The following is a 15,500-nucleotide window of genomic DNA, read 5'->3' as shown; positions in this document are numbered from 1 at the left end:
GAATGGAAGCAAGTCCCCGCAGCAATGTTCCAACATGTAGTGGAAAGCCTTCCCAGAAGAGTGGAGGCTGTTATATGGGACCAACTCCATATTAATCCCCATGATTTTGGAATGAGACGTTCGACGAGCAGGTGTCCACATACTTTTTTTATCTTCAACTTTGCATTGTTGGAAAAGGACCCGTACGTAAACATTTCAATGTTAGTCTACACCTGTTGTTTACGAAGCATGTGACACATAAAAATTGATGTGATAGAATTTTGTTGTAGCCCTAGACAAACTCAGCTGATTCAACTCGTTGAGGGATTGATGATTAGTTGACAAGTTGAATCAGTTTGTCCAGGGCTACAACTAAAATGTGTGCTGTTGGGGGTACTCGAGGACTGGAGTTGGGAAACACTGACCTAGTGTATGTCGGCACCGAAATGTGTTGGGGTCACTCATTTCATTATGTGCAAAATGTTTAAAGCAATGAAACTACTCACTGAAAAAACGATTTTAATAAAATACACACGTTTTTGGCACGAGACCAATGTTATAATACCTAGTGTGAAGGTGGGATTGACATCCACCATGTCCTTAATTGTTTACATTTAAACATCAACTCAATCATCCACTTAGAGACATTAGAAGGAGTATGTGTGTCAGTGAAACAAACAGCCGTGGACAAATGTAAAAAATAGCCCACATTACACAACAGCATTTTATAACAAACACATACGGTAGACAGGGCCAGTGTACTCATTGATGATAAGAGGGCATATAAATAGTGACTAGGGGCGATCTCTCTCTCTCTGTGCTGCAGGCCCCAACTGTGTTAGCAGTGCACCAATAAATTATGTATATAAACCCTGGATTAGTGATGCTATGTATTCGCCAATGAGAGGCTTTGAAGCCACTGGTCGGCCATATTGGCACTCCTCAGAAGAAGCAGTCCTCCATAGGAATGAATGGTATTCAACAGTATTTCTATTAAAATGTTTCAAGGACAAAATTACATGTATTTAATTATTTTTTGTTGAGGTGGAGCCAGTAACATTAGTACTTTAAAAAACATTATGCTTTAAGAAAATGTTATATACATTTTTTCATTTTATATTTTGTTGTTTAGCTCACATAATATAATTTAAAAGTACGCATTAAGGGGTCTGTAATAGAATACATTTGGCAACCATTTTTTGACATTAATAAATGCATTTCTCTAGCTTCCAAAAATATTTTTACAACAGTGGGGGAGTGCCAAGATGGAGGCGCTGTGGCTTCAAAACAGCACCCCGTTAGTCATCTAGTGTATATTTAAATCATTGGCACCAATGCTAAATGTTACAGAACCCTTTGTTGTGCAGTGTGCTTCAATTATGTTCCTGGAAACGCACATGGTGTGCTGGCTTTTGTTGCAGCCCAGTACTAAAACATCTGACACCAGTAATCATCGAGCCCTTGATTAGATGAATCAGGTGTGACATTATTTAGAGCTGGGCTGAAATAAAAGCCTGCACACCCTGTGGGTACCTAGAACCAGACTTGAAGAACACTGCCTTCAGGCTACCACAGGGCAACTAACAGAGAGAAGCCTTTAATGCTAATAACAGTTGGCCCACTATGACTCAGGTTTATGTACTGCTACAAGGGCTGTGGTTACGCCACGGTCCAATGTCCTCTAGGCCAGAAAGGCTGTGCCTCTGTCACGCATGGACACATATTATAATCACAGAGAAAAGTCATCAGTGCTAAGAAAATGTTCTGTAGCTGTTTGGTATGGGAGGGAATTCAACCTGCCTTGCCAGTGTGTTATTACAATAAATATGGCTATGCTCTGTAACAGGGCCATGCTCTCGAAGAGCTGGGTTTCATCTCGGGGTGAGCACACACGCAGAGGTGCATAAGCCAGCGGTAAAACAAGGACAGCGTTGGCAGGAATCATTAATCAGTTTAAGGGTGAAGAGACTAGAGATGTCACACTGGTTTTTAATACAATCTGTTCCTGGAGTCTGCTCACAAAGGTTTACAAAGGGACTTTGGTCTCCAATATACTGTATTATAGATAGCAGCTTAAAAAAAATTACTAAGCTCTCCTAGCTGTATACACTTCTCTGACCCTCACCCAACTCGTTTATAAATACATTTTGAACCAAACCTCTGTAACACTGCCTAACGTTATTGTGTGGCTCATGGCTCCATCAGTTAGACCACCTAGGTAAAAAAGAACGGAGACTGCGAGAGAATGGTATTCAGAGGACTTACTTATCAATCACGTCTATGTGCTGCTCAAGGACAAATGGCTTCTCTGCATCCAGACTGCTCTGTGGACAGAATTCATGGATACTAGTTAAACACTTACGTACACTTTCCCTTGTTTTCACTTTCTTCCTCTTGGGAGTGTATTACAATGTTAAGGACTGGCAATGCAGACAGTGTTGGCATTTCCAATTATTTCCATTTCAGGAAATCTCAGGCCAGTTGGCACAACACTACACCCCACATATTGTTGTGTTCAACTCCACTGGTTTACTGCAGGTCCCAGTTTATATTACCCCTGTATAAACCCACATAGGGGGCTATAAAAACCCTATCCCTGAACACACCAAACCAAGGCACAGACCAACTGCATGTGAACACACACACACACAGTATATCCTTCATAGATATGACTGTAACAACCCAATTAGTATGAAGCAGAACATTTACACAAAACGGAAAAAAGCAATCAAATCAAATTTATTGGTCCCGAAATGCTTGTGTGCCTAGCTCCAACAGTGCAGTAAAATCTAACAATACACACAAATCTAAAGAAGTAAAAGGATGAGCAATGTCGGAGTCACGGAGTGAGTGAGTGAGTATGTATACAGTATATATGATGGGATGTATAGACATTATGGACGGTATATGGATAGAATATGTAGTACACTGCTCAAAAAAATAAAGGGAACACTTAAACAACACAATGTAACTCCAAGTCAATCACACTTCTGTGAAATCAAACTGTCCACTTAGGAAGCAACACTAATTGACAATAAATGTCACATGCTGTTGTGCAAATGGAATAGACAACAGGTGGAAATTATAGGCAATTAGCAAGACACCCCCAATAAAGGAGTGGTTCTGCAGGTGGTGACCACAGACCATTTCTCAGTTCCTATGCTTCCTGGCTGATGTTTTGGTCACTTTTGAATGCTGGCGGTGCTTTCACTCTAGTGGTAGCATGAGACGGAGTCTACAACCCACACAAGTGGCTCAGGTATTGCAGCTCATCCAGGATGGCACATCAATGTGAGCTGTGGCAAGAAGGTTTGCTGTGTCTGTCAGCGTAGTGTCCAGAGCATGGAGGCGCTACCAGGAGACAGGCCAGTACATCAGGAGACGTGGAGGAGGCCGTAGGAGGGCAACAACCCAGCAGCAGGACCGCTACCTCCGCCTTTGTGCAAGGAGGAGCAGGAGGAGCACTGCCAGAGCCCTGCAAAATGACCTCCAGCAGGCCACAAATGTGCATGTGTCTGCTCAGAAACAGACTCCATGAGTGTGGTATGAGTGCCCGACGTCCACAGGTGGGGGTTGTGCTTACAGCCCAACACCGTGCAGGACGTTTGGCATTTGCCAGAGAACACCAAGATTGGCAAATTCGCCACTGGCGCCCTGTGCTCTTCACAGATGAAAGCAGGTTCACACTGAGCACATGTGACAGACGTGACAGAGTCTGGAGACGCCGTGGAGAACGCTCTGCTGCCTGCAACATCCTCCAGCATGACCGGTTTGGCGGTGGGTCAGTCATGGTGTGGGGTGGCATTTCTTTGGGGGGCCGCACAGCCCTCCATGTGCTCGCCAGAGGTAGCCTGACTGCCATTAGGTACCGAGATGAGATCCTCAGGCCCCTTGTGAGACCATATGCTGGTGCGGTTGGCCCTGGGTTCCTCCTAATGCAAGACAATGCTAGACCTCATGTGGCTGGAGTGTGTCAGCAGTTCCTGCAAGAGGAAGGCATTGATGCTATGGACTGGCCCGCCCGTTCCCCAGACCTGAATCCAATTGAGCACATCTGGGACATCATGTCTCGCTCCATCCACCAACGCCATGTTGCACCACAGACTGTCCAGGAGTTGGCGGATGCTTTAGTCCAGGTCTGGGAGGAGATCCCTCAGGAGACCATCCGCCACCTCATCAGGAGCATGCCCAGGCGTTGTAGGGAGGTCATACAGGCACGTGGAGGCCACACACACTACTGAGCCTCATTTTGACTTGTTTTAAGGACATTACATCAAAGTTGGATCAGCCTGTAGTGTGGTTTTCCACTTTAATTTTGAGTGTGACTCCAAATCCAGACCTCCATGGGTTGATAAATTTGATTTCCATTGATAATTTTTGTGTGATTTTGTTGTCAGCACATTCAACTATGTAAAGTAAAAAGTATTTAATAAGATTATTTCATTCATTCAGATCTAGGATGTGTTATTTTAGTGTTCCCTTTATTTTTTTGAGCAGTGTATATCTGAAGAATACGTAGGATAGAATTATATATGTACAGCAATAGTTAAATAGGATAGGCCATGACTAGAATACAGTATATACATATGAAGTGGGTAAAACAGTATGTAAACCTTATTAAAGTGACCAGTGTTCCATGTCTATGTACATAGGCAGCAGCCTCTAAGGTGCAGGGTTAGGGTTAGGGTTAGTAACCGGGTGGTAGCCGGCTAGTGACAGTGACTAAAGTTCAGGGCAGGGTACTGGGCGGAGGCCGGCTAGCGCTGACTATTTAACAGTCTGATAGCCTTGAGATTGAAGCTGTTTTTCAGTCTCTCTGTCCCAGCTTTGATGCACCTGTACAGACCTCGACTGGATGGTAGCGGGGTGAACAGGCCGTGGCTCGGGTGGCTGAGGTCCTTGATGATCTTTTAGGCCTTCCTGTGACACCGGGTGCTGTAGATGTCCTGGAGGGCAGGCAGTGTGCCCCCAGCGATGTGTTGGGCAGACCGCACCACCCTCTGGAGAGCCCTACGGTTGCAGACGGTGCAGTTGCCGTACCAGGCGGTTATACAACCCAACAGGATGCTCTCAATTGTGCATCTGTAAATCTTTGTGAGGTTCTTAGGAGCCAAGCCACATTTTTTCAGCCTCCTGAGGTTGAAGAGGCGCTGTTGCCCCTTCCTCACCACACTGTCTGTGTGGGTGGACCATTTCAGATTGTCAGTGATGTGTACGCAGAGGAACTTGAAGTTTTCATCTTGTCCACTGCGGCCCCGTTGATGTGGATGGGGGCGTGCTCCCTCTGCTGTCTCCTGAAGACCACGATCAGCTCCTTCGTTTTGTTGATGTTGAGGGAGAGGTAATTTTCCTGGCACCACTCCGCCAGGGCCCTCACCTCCTCCCTGTAGACTGTCTCGTTGTTGTTAGTAATCAGGCCTACCACTGTTGTGTCGTCTGCAAACTTGATGATTGAGTTGGCGACATGTGTGGCCCCCCATCATGGGTGAACAGGGAGTACAGGAGGGGGCTGAGCACGCACCTTTGTGGGGCCCCAGTGTTGAGAATCAGCGAAGTGGAGGTGTTGTTGCCTACCTTCACCTCCTGGCGACGGCCCGTCAGGAAGTACAGGACCCAGTTGCACAGGGCGGGGTTCAGACCCAGGGCCCCAAGCTTAATGATGAGCTTGGAGGGTACTATGGTGTTGAAGGCTGAGCTGTAGTCTATGAACAGCATTCTTACATAGGTATTCCTCTTGTCCAGATGGGATAGGGCAGTGTGCAGTGTGATGGTGATTGCGTCATCCGTGGATCTATTGGGGCGGTATGCAAATTGCAGTGGGTCTAGGGTGTCGGGTAAGGTGGAGGTGATATGATCCTTAACTAGCCTCTCAAAGCACTTCATGATGACAGAAGTGAGTGCTACGGGGCGATAGTCATTTAGCTCAGTTACCTTCGCTTTCTTGGGTTCAGGAACAATGGTGTACATCTTGAAGCAAGTGGGGACAGCAGACTGGGATAGGGAGAGATTGAATATGTCCATAAACACTCCAGCCAGCTGGTCTGCGCATGCTCCGTAGACGTGGCTAGGGATGTCGTCTGGGCTGGGAGCCTTGTGAGGGTTAACACGCTTAAAATGTCTTACTCACGTCTGCCAGGGAGAACAAGAGCTCACAGTCCTTGGAAGCAGTGATGGCCCGCGTCGGTGGCACTGTGTTTTTTCCTCGAAGCGGGCGAAGAAGGTGTTTAGCTTGTACGGTAGCAAGACATTGGTGTCCGCGACGTGGCTGGTTTTCCCTTTGTAATCCATGATTATCTGGAGTCCCTGCCACATACGTCTCGTGTCTGAGCCGTTGAATTGCGACCTCACTTTGTCTCTGTACTGACGTTTTGCCTGTTTGATTGCCTTATGCACGGCATAACTGGACTGTTTGTACTCAACCGTATTCCCAGTCACCTTGCCGTGGTTAAATGCGGTCGTTCGCACTTTCTGTTTTGCGCGAATGCAAAACAACATCTCCTATACACTTCCTGATAAACTCAATCACTGTGTCAGTGTATACATCAATGTTATTCTCAGAGGCAACCCGGAACATATCCCAGTCCAGGTGATCAAAACAATCTTGAAGCATGGATTCCGTTTGGTCAGACCAGCGTTGAACAGACCTTACCACGGGTACTTCCTGTTTGAGTTTCTGCCTTTAGGAAGGGAGGAGCAGAATGGAGGTGTGATCTGATTGTAGCCGTCCCGGAAGGGAGAGTAGAAATGGTCGAGGGTTTTTGATGTGCGAGTATCGCAGGCAATGTGTTGGTGAAACTTTGGTAGTGTTTTCCTCAGATTTGCTTTACTATAGTCCCAGCTACAATAAATGCAGGATAAACAATATACTACAAAGTTGCTTAGGAGCCAGGCAACCTACCCGTTTCTGATAGGAGTCCAACACTCTGGAGACTTCTTCAATGGAGGGAGTTTTCAGGTCTACCAGCTCCTTCTCAAGAGCTGCAATCTTGGGAGAAAGAGGGAGGAGAATTACCTATCTTGATCTTGACCACACCACAATACTTTACTTTGACTCATGATTCAAGACTTTCACCTCTCCAAAATGGAACCCTCTCAGGACAAGATCATTTTCCCAGTGGGGGCTACAGCTATTTGTATTACACACAGGTAAAATGTTGTTTCTGTAGTCAGGAAATCTGACCCCTGCTGCTCTCCTGCCAAATAACTGCATCCTTTCAAGGTTGTAGTCCTGCATGAACTCTAGTCCCTACTGTTAATAGCCTCACACCAACACTGTCATGGCAGCTATAAAAAGGAGCAGCCATTTTGTGCCAGGAGTTTGTTGGCACCTGCAGACGTTGGCCATGGACCCACTGACTCAGCACCCGGCTCCCCACTGGAGCCCTGACCTCCCGCCCGCCCTCCTTCCAGCCCCAGCCCTTAGCCCAGCAGTACCTTTTGAGACTCCACAAAGTGACTGGCAACTCCTGCTCTCTGGACATCGCGTCCTTTGAGGCGGAATCCCGTCAGGGCCAGGAAGAGACCCAGCTGGCCCTGTAGCCTTGGCAGGAAATAACCACCGCCCACATCAGGGAACAGTCCTGGCAAATCAAGACAAATCAAGTCATGGTGCTGTAAATCAGATAAAAAACAACAAAAGGAGTGAAACATATCTAGTTGGGAGAGTGGTTGAGCAACACATATTTCAGTCAATTATTGATTAGCTAATTAACCCAGGACAAATAGCAGGTGCAAATATGTAAAAACAAAAACAAAACAAAAACATAATATTTGTTGCGATAAAAAATGTAATGTCATTAGTACACAACGTTGGAAGAGCTATCCCAATTTCTGGTAAATATAAAAAGTTGAAAGGGCAGTGTGGAACCTGCCAATCTAGTCACAGATCCTACACCAACAAGTGACAAAGGGCCATTGATTTCCTTCTCAGCGAGGTCCTGGGTTGTTGCTGTGAGGCCCAGAAAGACAACCGCCCAGTAATGAAAACACAAGCAGACAAACCTCCCTTGATACAGATGGTGTCTACTAGAGTGTCTCTCAGATGAGCAACTACAATACATAGACAGGCACCTGAAATCAAGCTGCTGCTAGTTGGCCACCAGAAGATGGGCGCAGAGTGGCGCAGTGGTCTAAGGCACTGCATCGCAGTGCTAGCTGTGCCACTAGAGATCCTGGTTCGAATCCAGGCTCTGTCGTAGCCGGCCGCGACCGGGAGACCCATGGGGCGGCGCACAATTTGTCCAGGGTAGGGGAGGGAATGGCCGGCAGGGATGTAGCTCAGTTGGTAGAGCATGGCGTTTGCAACGCCAGGGTTGTGGGTTCGATGCCAGTATGAAAAAAAAAATATATATATATAAAAAAAAAAATGTATGCACTCACTAACTGTAAGTCACTCTGGATAAGAGCGTCTGCAAAAATGTAAAATGTAAAATGTAAGAAGATTACTAAGAGACTCAAACAGGCCCTTTTATTAGACAGCTTTCCAGAAATCTCCAATCGAGGCTCAATTGTGGTGAAGGGTAAAAATCACTTTTATCCTTCATTTAGGAAACATTTCAAGGATGTCTCAAATTGTTAAGGACTTGAGTATTCCTGCCTTAAATTATGCAACGTGGCAATCGTATTGGACAGTGGAGCAGATGTAAAGAGAGCTCGGTTTCTCCATGGCATGACGACACTAGTGGGAGAGGGAGAGAGAGCAGGGTCAGGGATTAGAATCTCTGACCTGATTCTGGGCTGAAAATGTAATATCATAAATGCCAGATTATAAATCCTGTTGGAGGGTTAAAGACAAACACAATCTCTAAATCCTATAGTGGAGGGGGTTAAGGTACTGGCGGTGGATGATGGGGGAGGGATGTCCAAGTGAAATCCCAGATGGACAGCACATACAGTGTTAAGAGAGCTCAATTGAGCTGGGCGAGTGTAGACCCATGTTAAAAATGGTCAAAATGGAGAAAGACTGTTCCATTGTAATTTTAAGCAAAATCACTGTGATTCATTTGTGCTTCTCTTAATTTCTGGTCAACGTGCAGAAAGACTAGTGAGACTACTTGCACTACACCCACTCAGCATGAAGCATTCAAAGAAGCATTAGTGGACATTGGATCTGAACTTTTCTATTGAAACTCTCACAGATTGTGGAAGAAATTAAGGACGAAATGCTTCACGATCTGAATATGTCCACTTGCAAGACCAGCTTCGTCATTTTGTCAAATCCCGATCACACTTAAACCATGTTTGAAAGATTCTTTCTTTGTGGGTTCCGATTTTCATGACTTGGACTCGACCATTGGTGACTTGGACTCGCCAAGACCCTAGGCTACTAAAATGTTCCCCCTGTGTAATTGCCTCTACTCTGCTGCTCTATGCCACTACGCAAATGCAATGATATGCATGCAATGCTTTTATTATAAAGGTGATGTGTTCCGGTACCTCAGAGCTCCCCAGGTCACCCCCATCTCACGCTCACTTTTTGTTCCGGCACCTCCAGATTTACACATTAAGCACTGGACTTGGGACTTGACTCGGAATCCAAGTTTAATGACTTGAAGACAACACTACTAGAAAGTAATAGAAACTACTTGGATGTAAACTGAGCAAAGTTATAAATGCAACATGTAAAATGTTGGTGCCATGTTTCATGAGCTGAAATAAAAGATCCCAGAAATTTTCCATAAGTACAAAAAGCTTATTTCTCTCAAATGTTGTGCACAAATTTGTTTACATCCCTGTTAGTAAGCATTTCTCCTTTGCCAAGATAATCCATCCACCTGACAGGTGTAGCATATCAAGAAGCTGATTAAACAGCATGATCATTACACAGGTGCACCTTGTGCTGGGAGCTTGCAATTGGCATGCGGACTGCAGGAATGTCCACCAGAGCGGTTGCAGGAGAATTGAATGTTAATTTCTCTACCACAAGCCGCCTCAAACATTATTTTAGAGAACTTGGCAGTACGTCCATCCGGCCTCACAACCGCAGACTATGTGTATGGTGTCGTGTGGGCGAGCGATTTGCTGATGGCAACGTTGTGAACAGAGTGCCCCATGGTGGTGGTGGGGTTATGGTACGCGCAGGCGTAAGCTACGGACAATGAACACAATTGCATTTTATCGATGGCAATTTGAATGCACAAAAATACAGTGACGAGATCCTGAGGCCCATTGTGAGGCCCATTTTTTAAAAGTATCTGTGACCAACAGATGCATATCTGTATTCCCAGTCTTTGACAAGATGTTCAGTCAGTGAATCAGGTCATCTCCATGGTAACCAGAGACTCTTTCTGCCATACATGCCTTCAACCTTTTGTAAAACCCCTTAAGCAAAGACACTACAGTATGAAGATAGGCAGAAACTGCTTCTCCAATAGAAAACCCAATCACCCTTCTAGGTGATGTCATGGCGACATTGGTTCGCTAAGCTCATGCGCAGAAACACGTCATCGGGTCTAACAGTCATCTCACACTGAACTGCGCATGTGCAGGCCGTCAAATCAAAGGCACTCAAATCAAAGTTGTTTGTCAAAAATGAAAAGGTGTCAGTTTGTCACTTTCACGAGGTTGGAGAAATAACACGTTCATCTACTTAAGACATTGTCTCTAATCTAGGTTGTGCCTTTAGATTTCGAGAAAATGAACAGCTAAAGGAAAACATTTTTGCTTATCTTATTGATTTCTTAAACCACAAACCCAGGCCTGGTCTGCTTGGTCTGCTTCGCAAGCGTCCTGGAAGTCTCGCGATGTTGTGTCTCTGGGTTTAGAAACTATGTGCCTTTACCTAAGGAAAACGTTTGAGGGGTTCTATGCAATGCCCTTAAACAATTCCCTTAGGTAAAAGGGAAATTATTCCTTAAGGGAAATCCCTAAGGAAAACACTTAAGATGTTTTATGCAACTGGGCCACGTTCTTAAAGTTCCTTTCACTATGACATCAAATAAACTTCTAAGAGGATGGAAGCAGTGTTGGCGTACCATTGGCGTTAGCATTCAAATGCAAGAGAAAGTGTCGAAAAAAAACTGAATTGAGTTCTGAGAATTTAAGCTGTAGCTTTAAGATTTGGCCACTGTAGAGGTAGAGGCTGAAGTGAAGAGAAGTGCATTGCAGCTTGTGGCTCTGGGCCAGAGAAGTGTGACCAAGCAGCAGGGTAGAAAGCCAGGCAGCCCAAAAGAGGATTAGTCCCTCAGTTCTAGATAAAGTCTAACGCCGCCCGAGAAGCTGTCTCTGCTAATAGCTGGTCTGTACTGTCCAGGCACGCACGCACACAAGCACGCACACACACACAGACACACACACACAGGTCTCAGTTCGTGCAATTTAATGATTATCCTGATTATGTTATTTTTCCTCTACTGTCTTGCCAGTCTCGGGGCACATGCCATGTGTTCAAAAACAACAATATCTGTAGTGTTTTTCTTCTATGAAAAACATGAGGCATTACTTCAGTGGTAGCCTATCCGGAAAACAATGAGACCCTTGGAAACACTACATTACTTTAGAATTCAGAGTCGTAACTGACAATGACTGCTCTATCTCTAAGAAAAAGATAGATGAATTGATCGACCTTGACAAGCACGCACGCGCACACACACAGAGAGAGAGAGAGAGAGCAAAGAACTTCCAGAGAAGGTCACGTCTCCAGTTGGAGACAGCCTCTCTGCAGTGAAGGACACCACACAGCTCAGGTGGAGCACAGTCAGGAAAGTAATTATTGAGACAGCTCAACCAGCACACGGACATGTCCTTTTGTGTGTGTATGTGTGTGTGCGCGAGAGAGAGAGACTGTTAACTTAGTGTTTGTGTGAGAGACAGGGACAGAGAGGGAGAAAGAGAGAGACTAAAATTGAAGTCGGAAGTTTATATACACTTAGGTTGGAGTCATTAAAACTCGTTTTTCAACCACTCCACAAATATCTTGTTAACAAACTATAGTTTTGGCAAGTCGGTTAGGACATCCACTTTGTGCATGACACAAGTAATTTTTCCAACAATTGTTTACAGACAGATTATTTCACTTATAATTCACTGTATCACAATTCCAGTGGGTCAGAAGTTTACATACACTATGTTGACTGTGCCTTCAAACAGCTTGGAAAATTCCAGAAAATGATGTCATGGCTTTAGAAGCTTCTGATAGGCTAATTGACATCATTTGAGTCAATTGGAGGTGTACCTGTGGGTGTATTTCAAGGCCTACCTTCAAACTCAGTGCCTCTTTGCTTGACATCATGGGAAAATCAAAAGAAATAAGCCAAGAACTCAGAAAAAAAATGTAGACCTCCACAAGTCTGGTTCATCCTTGGGAGCAATTTCCAAACGCCTGAAGGTACCACCTTTACAAACAATAGTACGCAAGTATAAACACCATGGGACCACGCAGCCGTCATTCCGCTCAGGAAGGAGACGCGTTCTGTCTCCTAGAGATGAACGTACTTTGGTGCGAAAAGTGGAAATCAATCCCAGAACAACAGCAAAGGACCTTGTGAAGATGCTGGAGGAAACAGGTACAAAAGTATCTATATCCACAGTAAAACAAGTCCTATATCAATATAACCTGAAAGGCTGTTAAGCAAGGAAGAAGCCACTGCTCCAAAACCACCATTAAAAAGCCAGACTATTGTACTTTTTGGAGAAATGTCCTCTGGTCTGATGAAACAAAAATAGAACTGTTTGGCCATAATGACCATTGTTATGTTTGGAGGAAAAAGGGGGTTACTTGCAAGCAGAAGAACACCATCCGAACCGTAAGCAACAGGGGTAGCAGCATCATGCTGTGGGGGTGCTTTGCTGCAAGAGGGACTGGTGCACTTCACAAAATAGATGGCATCATGAGGAAGGAAAATTATGTGGATATATTGAAGCAACATCTCAAGACATCAGTCAGGAAGTTAAAGCTTGGTCGCAAATGCGTCTTCCAAATAGACAATGACCCCAAGCATTCTTCCAAAGTTGTGGCAAAATGGCTTAAGGACAACAAAGTCAAGGTATTGGAGTGGCCAACACAAAGCCCTGACCTCAATCCTATAGAAAATGTGTGGGCAGAACTGAAAAGGTGTGTGCGAGCAAGGAGGCCTACAAACCTGACTCAGTTACACCAGCTCTGTCAGGAGGAATGGGCCAAAATTCACCAAACTTATTGTGGGAAGCTTGTGGAAGGCTACCCGAAACGTTTGACCCAAGTTAAACAATTTAAAGGCAATGCTACCAAATACTAATTGAGTGTATGTAAACTTCTGACCCACTGGGAATGTGATTAAATAAAAGCTGGCCATGCTTTCCACAGGGCTACCCCTACCCCGGCCACCAGCTCTGCACCCTCCGCTGCAACTTGCCCATGACCCCCCCGCTTCTCCTTCACACAAATTCAGACAGCTGATGTTCTGAAAGAGCTGAAAAATCTGGACCCCTACAAATCAGCTGGGCTAGACAATCTTGGACCCTTTCTTTCTAAAATTAGCCGCCGATATTGTCGCAACCCCTATTAATAGCCTGTTCAACCTCTCTTTCGTATCATCTGAGATCCCCAGAGATTGAAAAGCTGCCGCGGTCATCCCCCTCTCCAAAGCGGGTGACACTCTAGATCAAAACTGGTACAGACCTAGATCCATCCTGCCCTGCCTTTCGAAAGTATTTGAAAACCAAGTTAACAAACAGATCACAGACCATTTCGAATCCCACCGTACCTTCTCCGCTATGCAATCTGGTTTCCGAGCTGGTCATGGGTGCACCTCAGCCACGCTCAAGGTCCTAAGCGATATAATAACCGCGATCGATAAAAGACAGTACTGTGCAGCCGTCTTCATCGACCTGGCAAAGGCTTTTGACTCTGTCAATCACCGCATTCTTATTGGCAGACTAAATAGCCTTGGTTTCTCAAATGACTGCCTCACCTGGTTCACCAACTACTTCTCAGATAGAGTTCAATGTGTCAAATCGGAGGGCCTGTTGTCTGGACCTCTGGCAGTCTCTGTGGGGGTGCCACAGGGTTCAATTCTTCAGCCGACTCTATTCTCTGTGTATATCAATGATGTCGCTTTTGCTGCTGGTGACTCTCAGATCCACCTCTACGCAGACGACACCATTTTGTATACATCTGGCCCTTCACTGGACACTGTGTTAACAAACCTCCAAACGAGCTTCAATGCCATACAACACTCCTTCCGTGGCCTCCAACTGCTCTTAAACGCTAGTAAAACTAAATGCATGCTCTTCAATCGAACGCTGCTTGCACCCGCCCGCCCGACTAGAATCACTACTCTCGGCGAGTCTGACTTAGAATAAGAATACTACAAATACCTAGGTGTCTGGTTAGACTGTAAACTCTCCTTCCAGACTCACATTAAGCATCTCCAATCCAAAGTTACATCTAGAATCGGCTTCCTATTTCGCAACAAAGCCTCCTTCACTCATGCTGCTAAACATGCCCTCGTAAAACTGACTATCCTACCGATCCATGACTTCGGCGATGTCATTTACAAAATAGCTTCCAACACTCTACTCAGCAAATTGGATGTAGTCTATCACAGTGCCATCTGTTTTGTCACCATAGCCCCATATAATACCCACCATTGTGACCTTTACGCTCTCGTTGGCTGGCCCTCACTACATATTCGTCGCCAAACCCACTGGCTCCAGGTCATCTATAAATCACTTCTAGGCAAATCCCCGCCTTATCTTAGATCATTGGTCACCATAGCAACACCCACCCGTAGTATGCGTTCCAGCAGGTATACAGTGAGGGAAAAAAGTATTTGATCCCCTGCTGATTTTGTACGTTTGCCCACTGACAAAGAAATGATCAGTCGATCGTTTTAATGGTAGGTTTATTTGAACAGTGAGAGACAGAATAACAACAACAAAATCCAGGAAAACGCATGTCAAAAACTTTATAAATTGATTTGCATTTTAATGAGGGAAATAAGTATTTGACCCCCTCTCAATCAGAAAGATTTCTGGCTCCCATGTGTCTTTTATATAGGTAACGAGCTGAGATTAGGAGCACACTCTTAAAGGGAGTGCTCCTAATCTCAGCTTGTTACCTGTATAAAAGAATCCTGTCCACAGAAGCAATCAATCAGATTCCAAACTCTCCACCATGGCCAAGACCAAAGAGCTCTCCAAGGATGTCAGGGACAAGATTGTAGACCTACACAAGGCTGGAATGGGCTACAAGACCATCGCCAAGCAGCTTGGTGAGAAGGTGACAACAGTTGGTGCGATTATTCGCAAATGGAAGAAACACAAAATAACTGTCAATCTCCCTCGGCCTGGGGCTCCATGCAAGTTCTCACCTCGTGGAGTTGCAATGATCATGAGAACGGTGAGGAATCAGCCCAGAACTACACGGGAGGATCTTGTCAATGATCTCAAGGCAGCTGGGACCATAGTCACCAAGAAAACAATTGGTAACACACTATGCCGTGAAGGACTGAAATCCTGCAGCACCCGCAAGGTCCCCCTGCTCAAGAAAGCACATATACAGGCCCATCTGAAGTTTGCCAATGAACATCTGAATGATTCAG

The 15,500-nt window shown here is 45.2% G+C and overlaps 1 protein-coding gene across 2 annotated transcripts in view; it reads right to left on the bottom strand.

Annotated features, from left to right (window-relative positions):
* hibch (3-hydroxyisobutyryl-CoA hydrolase) overlaps positions 1 to 15,500 on the bottom strand; it is a 52,596-nt gene that overhangs the window by 8,645 nt on the left and 28,451 nt on the right. For both annotated transcript variants that reach the window (XM_084179282.1, XM_084179283.1), the window contains exons 8-10: positions 7,414 to 7,559; positions 6,878 to 6,964; positions 2,245 to 2,303 (exon numbers count right to left, since the gene is read on the bottom strand). In XM_084179282.1, coding sequence (XP_084035408.1) covers positions 2,245 to 2,303; positions 6,878 to 6,964; positions 7,414 to 7,559 — 292 coding nt within the window. The remainder of the gene's footprint in view (positions 1 to 2,244; positions 2,304 to 6,877; positions 6,965 to 7,413; positions 7,560 to 15,500) is intronic.

The sequence above is a fragment of the Coregonus lavaretus genome, assembly GCF_964263955.1.
Source record: "Coregonus lavaretus genome assembly, chromosome: 16".
Classification (NCBI taxonomy): domain Eukaryota; kingdom Metazoa; phylum Chordata; class Actinopteri; order Salmoniformes; family Salmonidae; genus Coregonus; species Coregonus lavaretus.
This window is presented reverse-complemented; position numbering and strand designations above follow the sequence as displayed.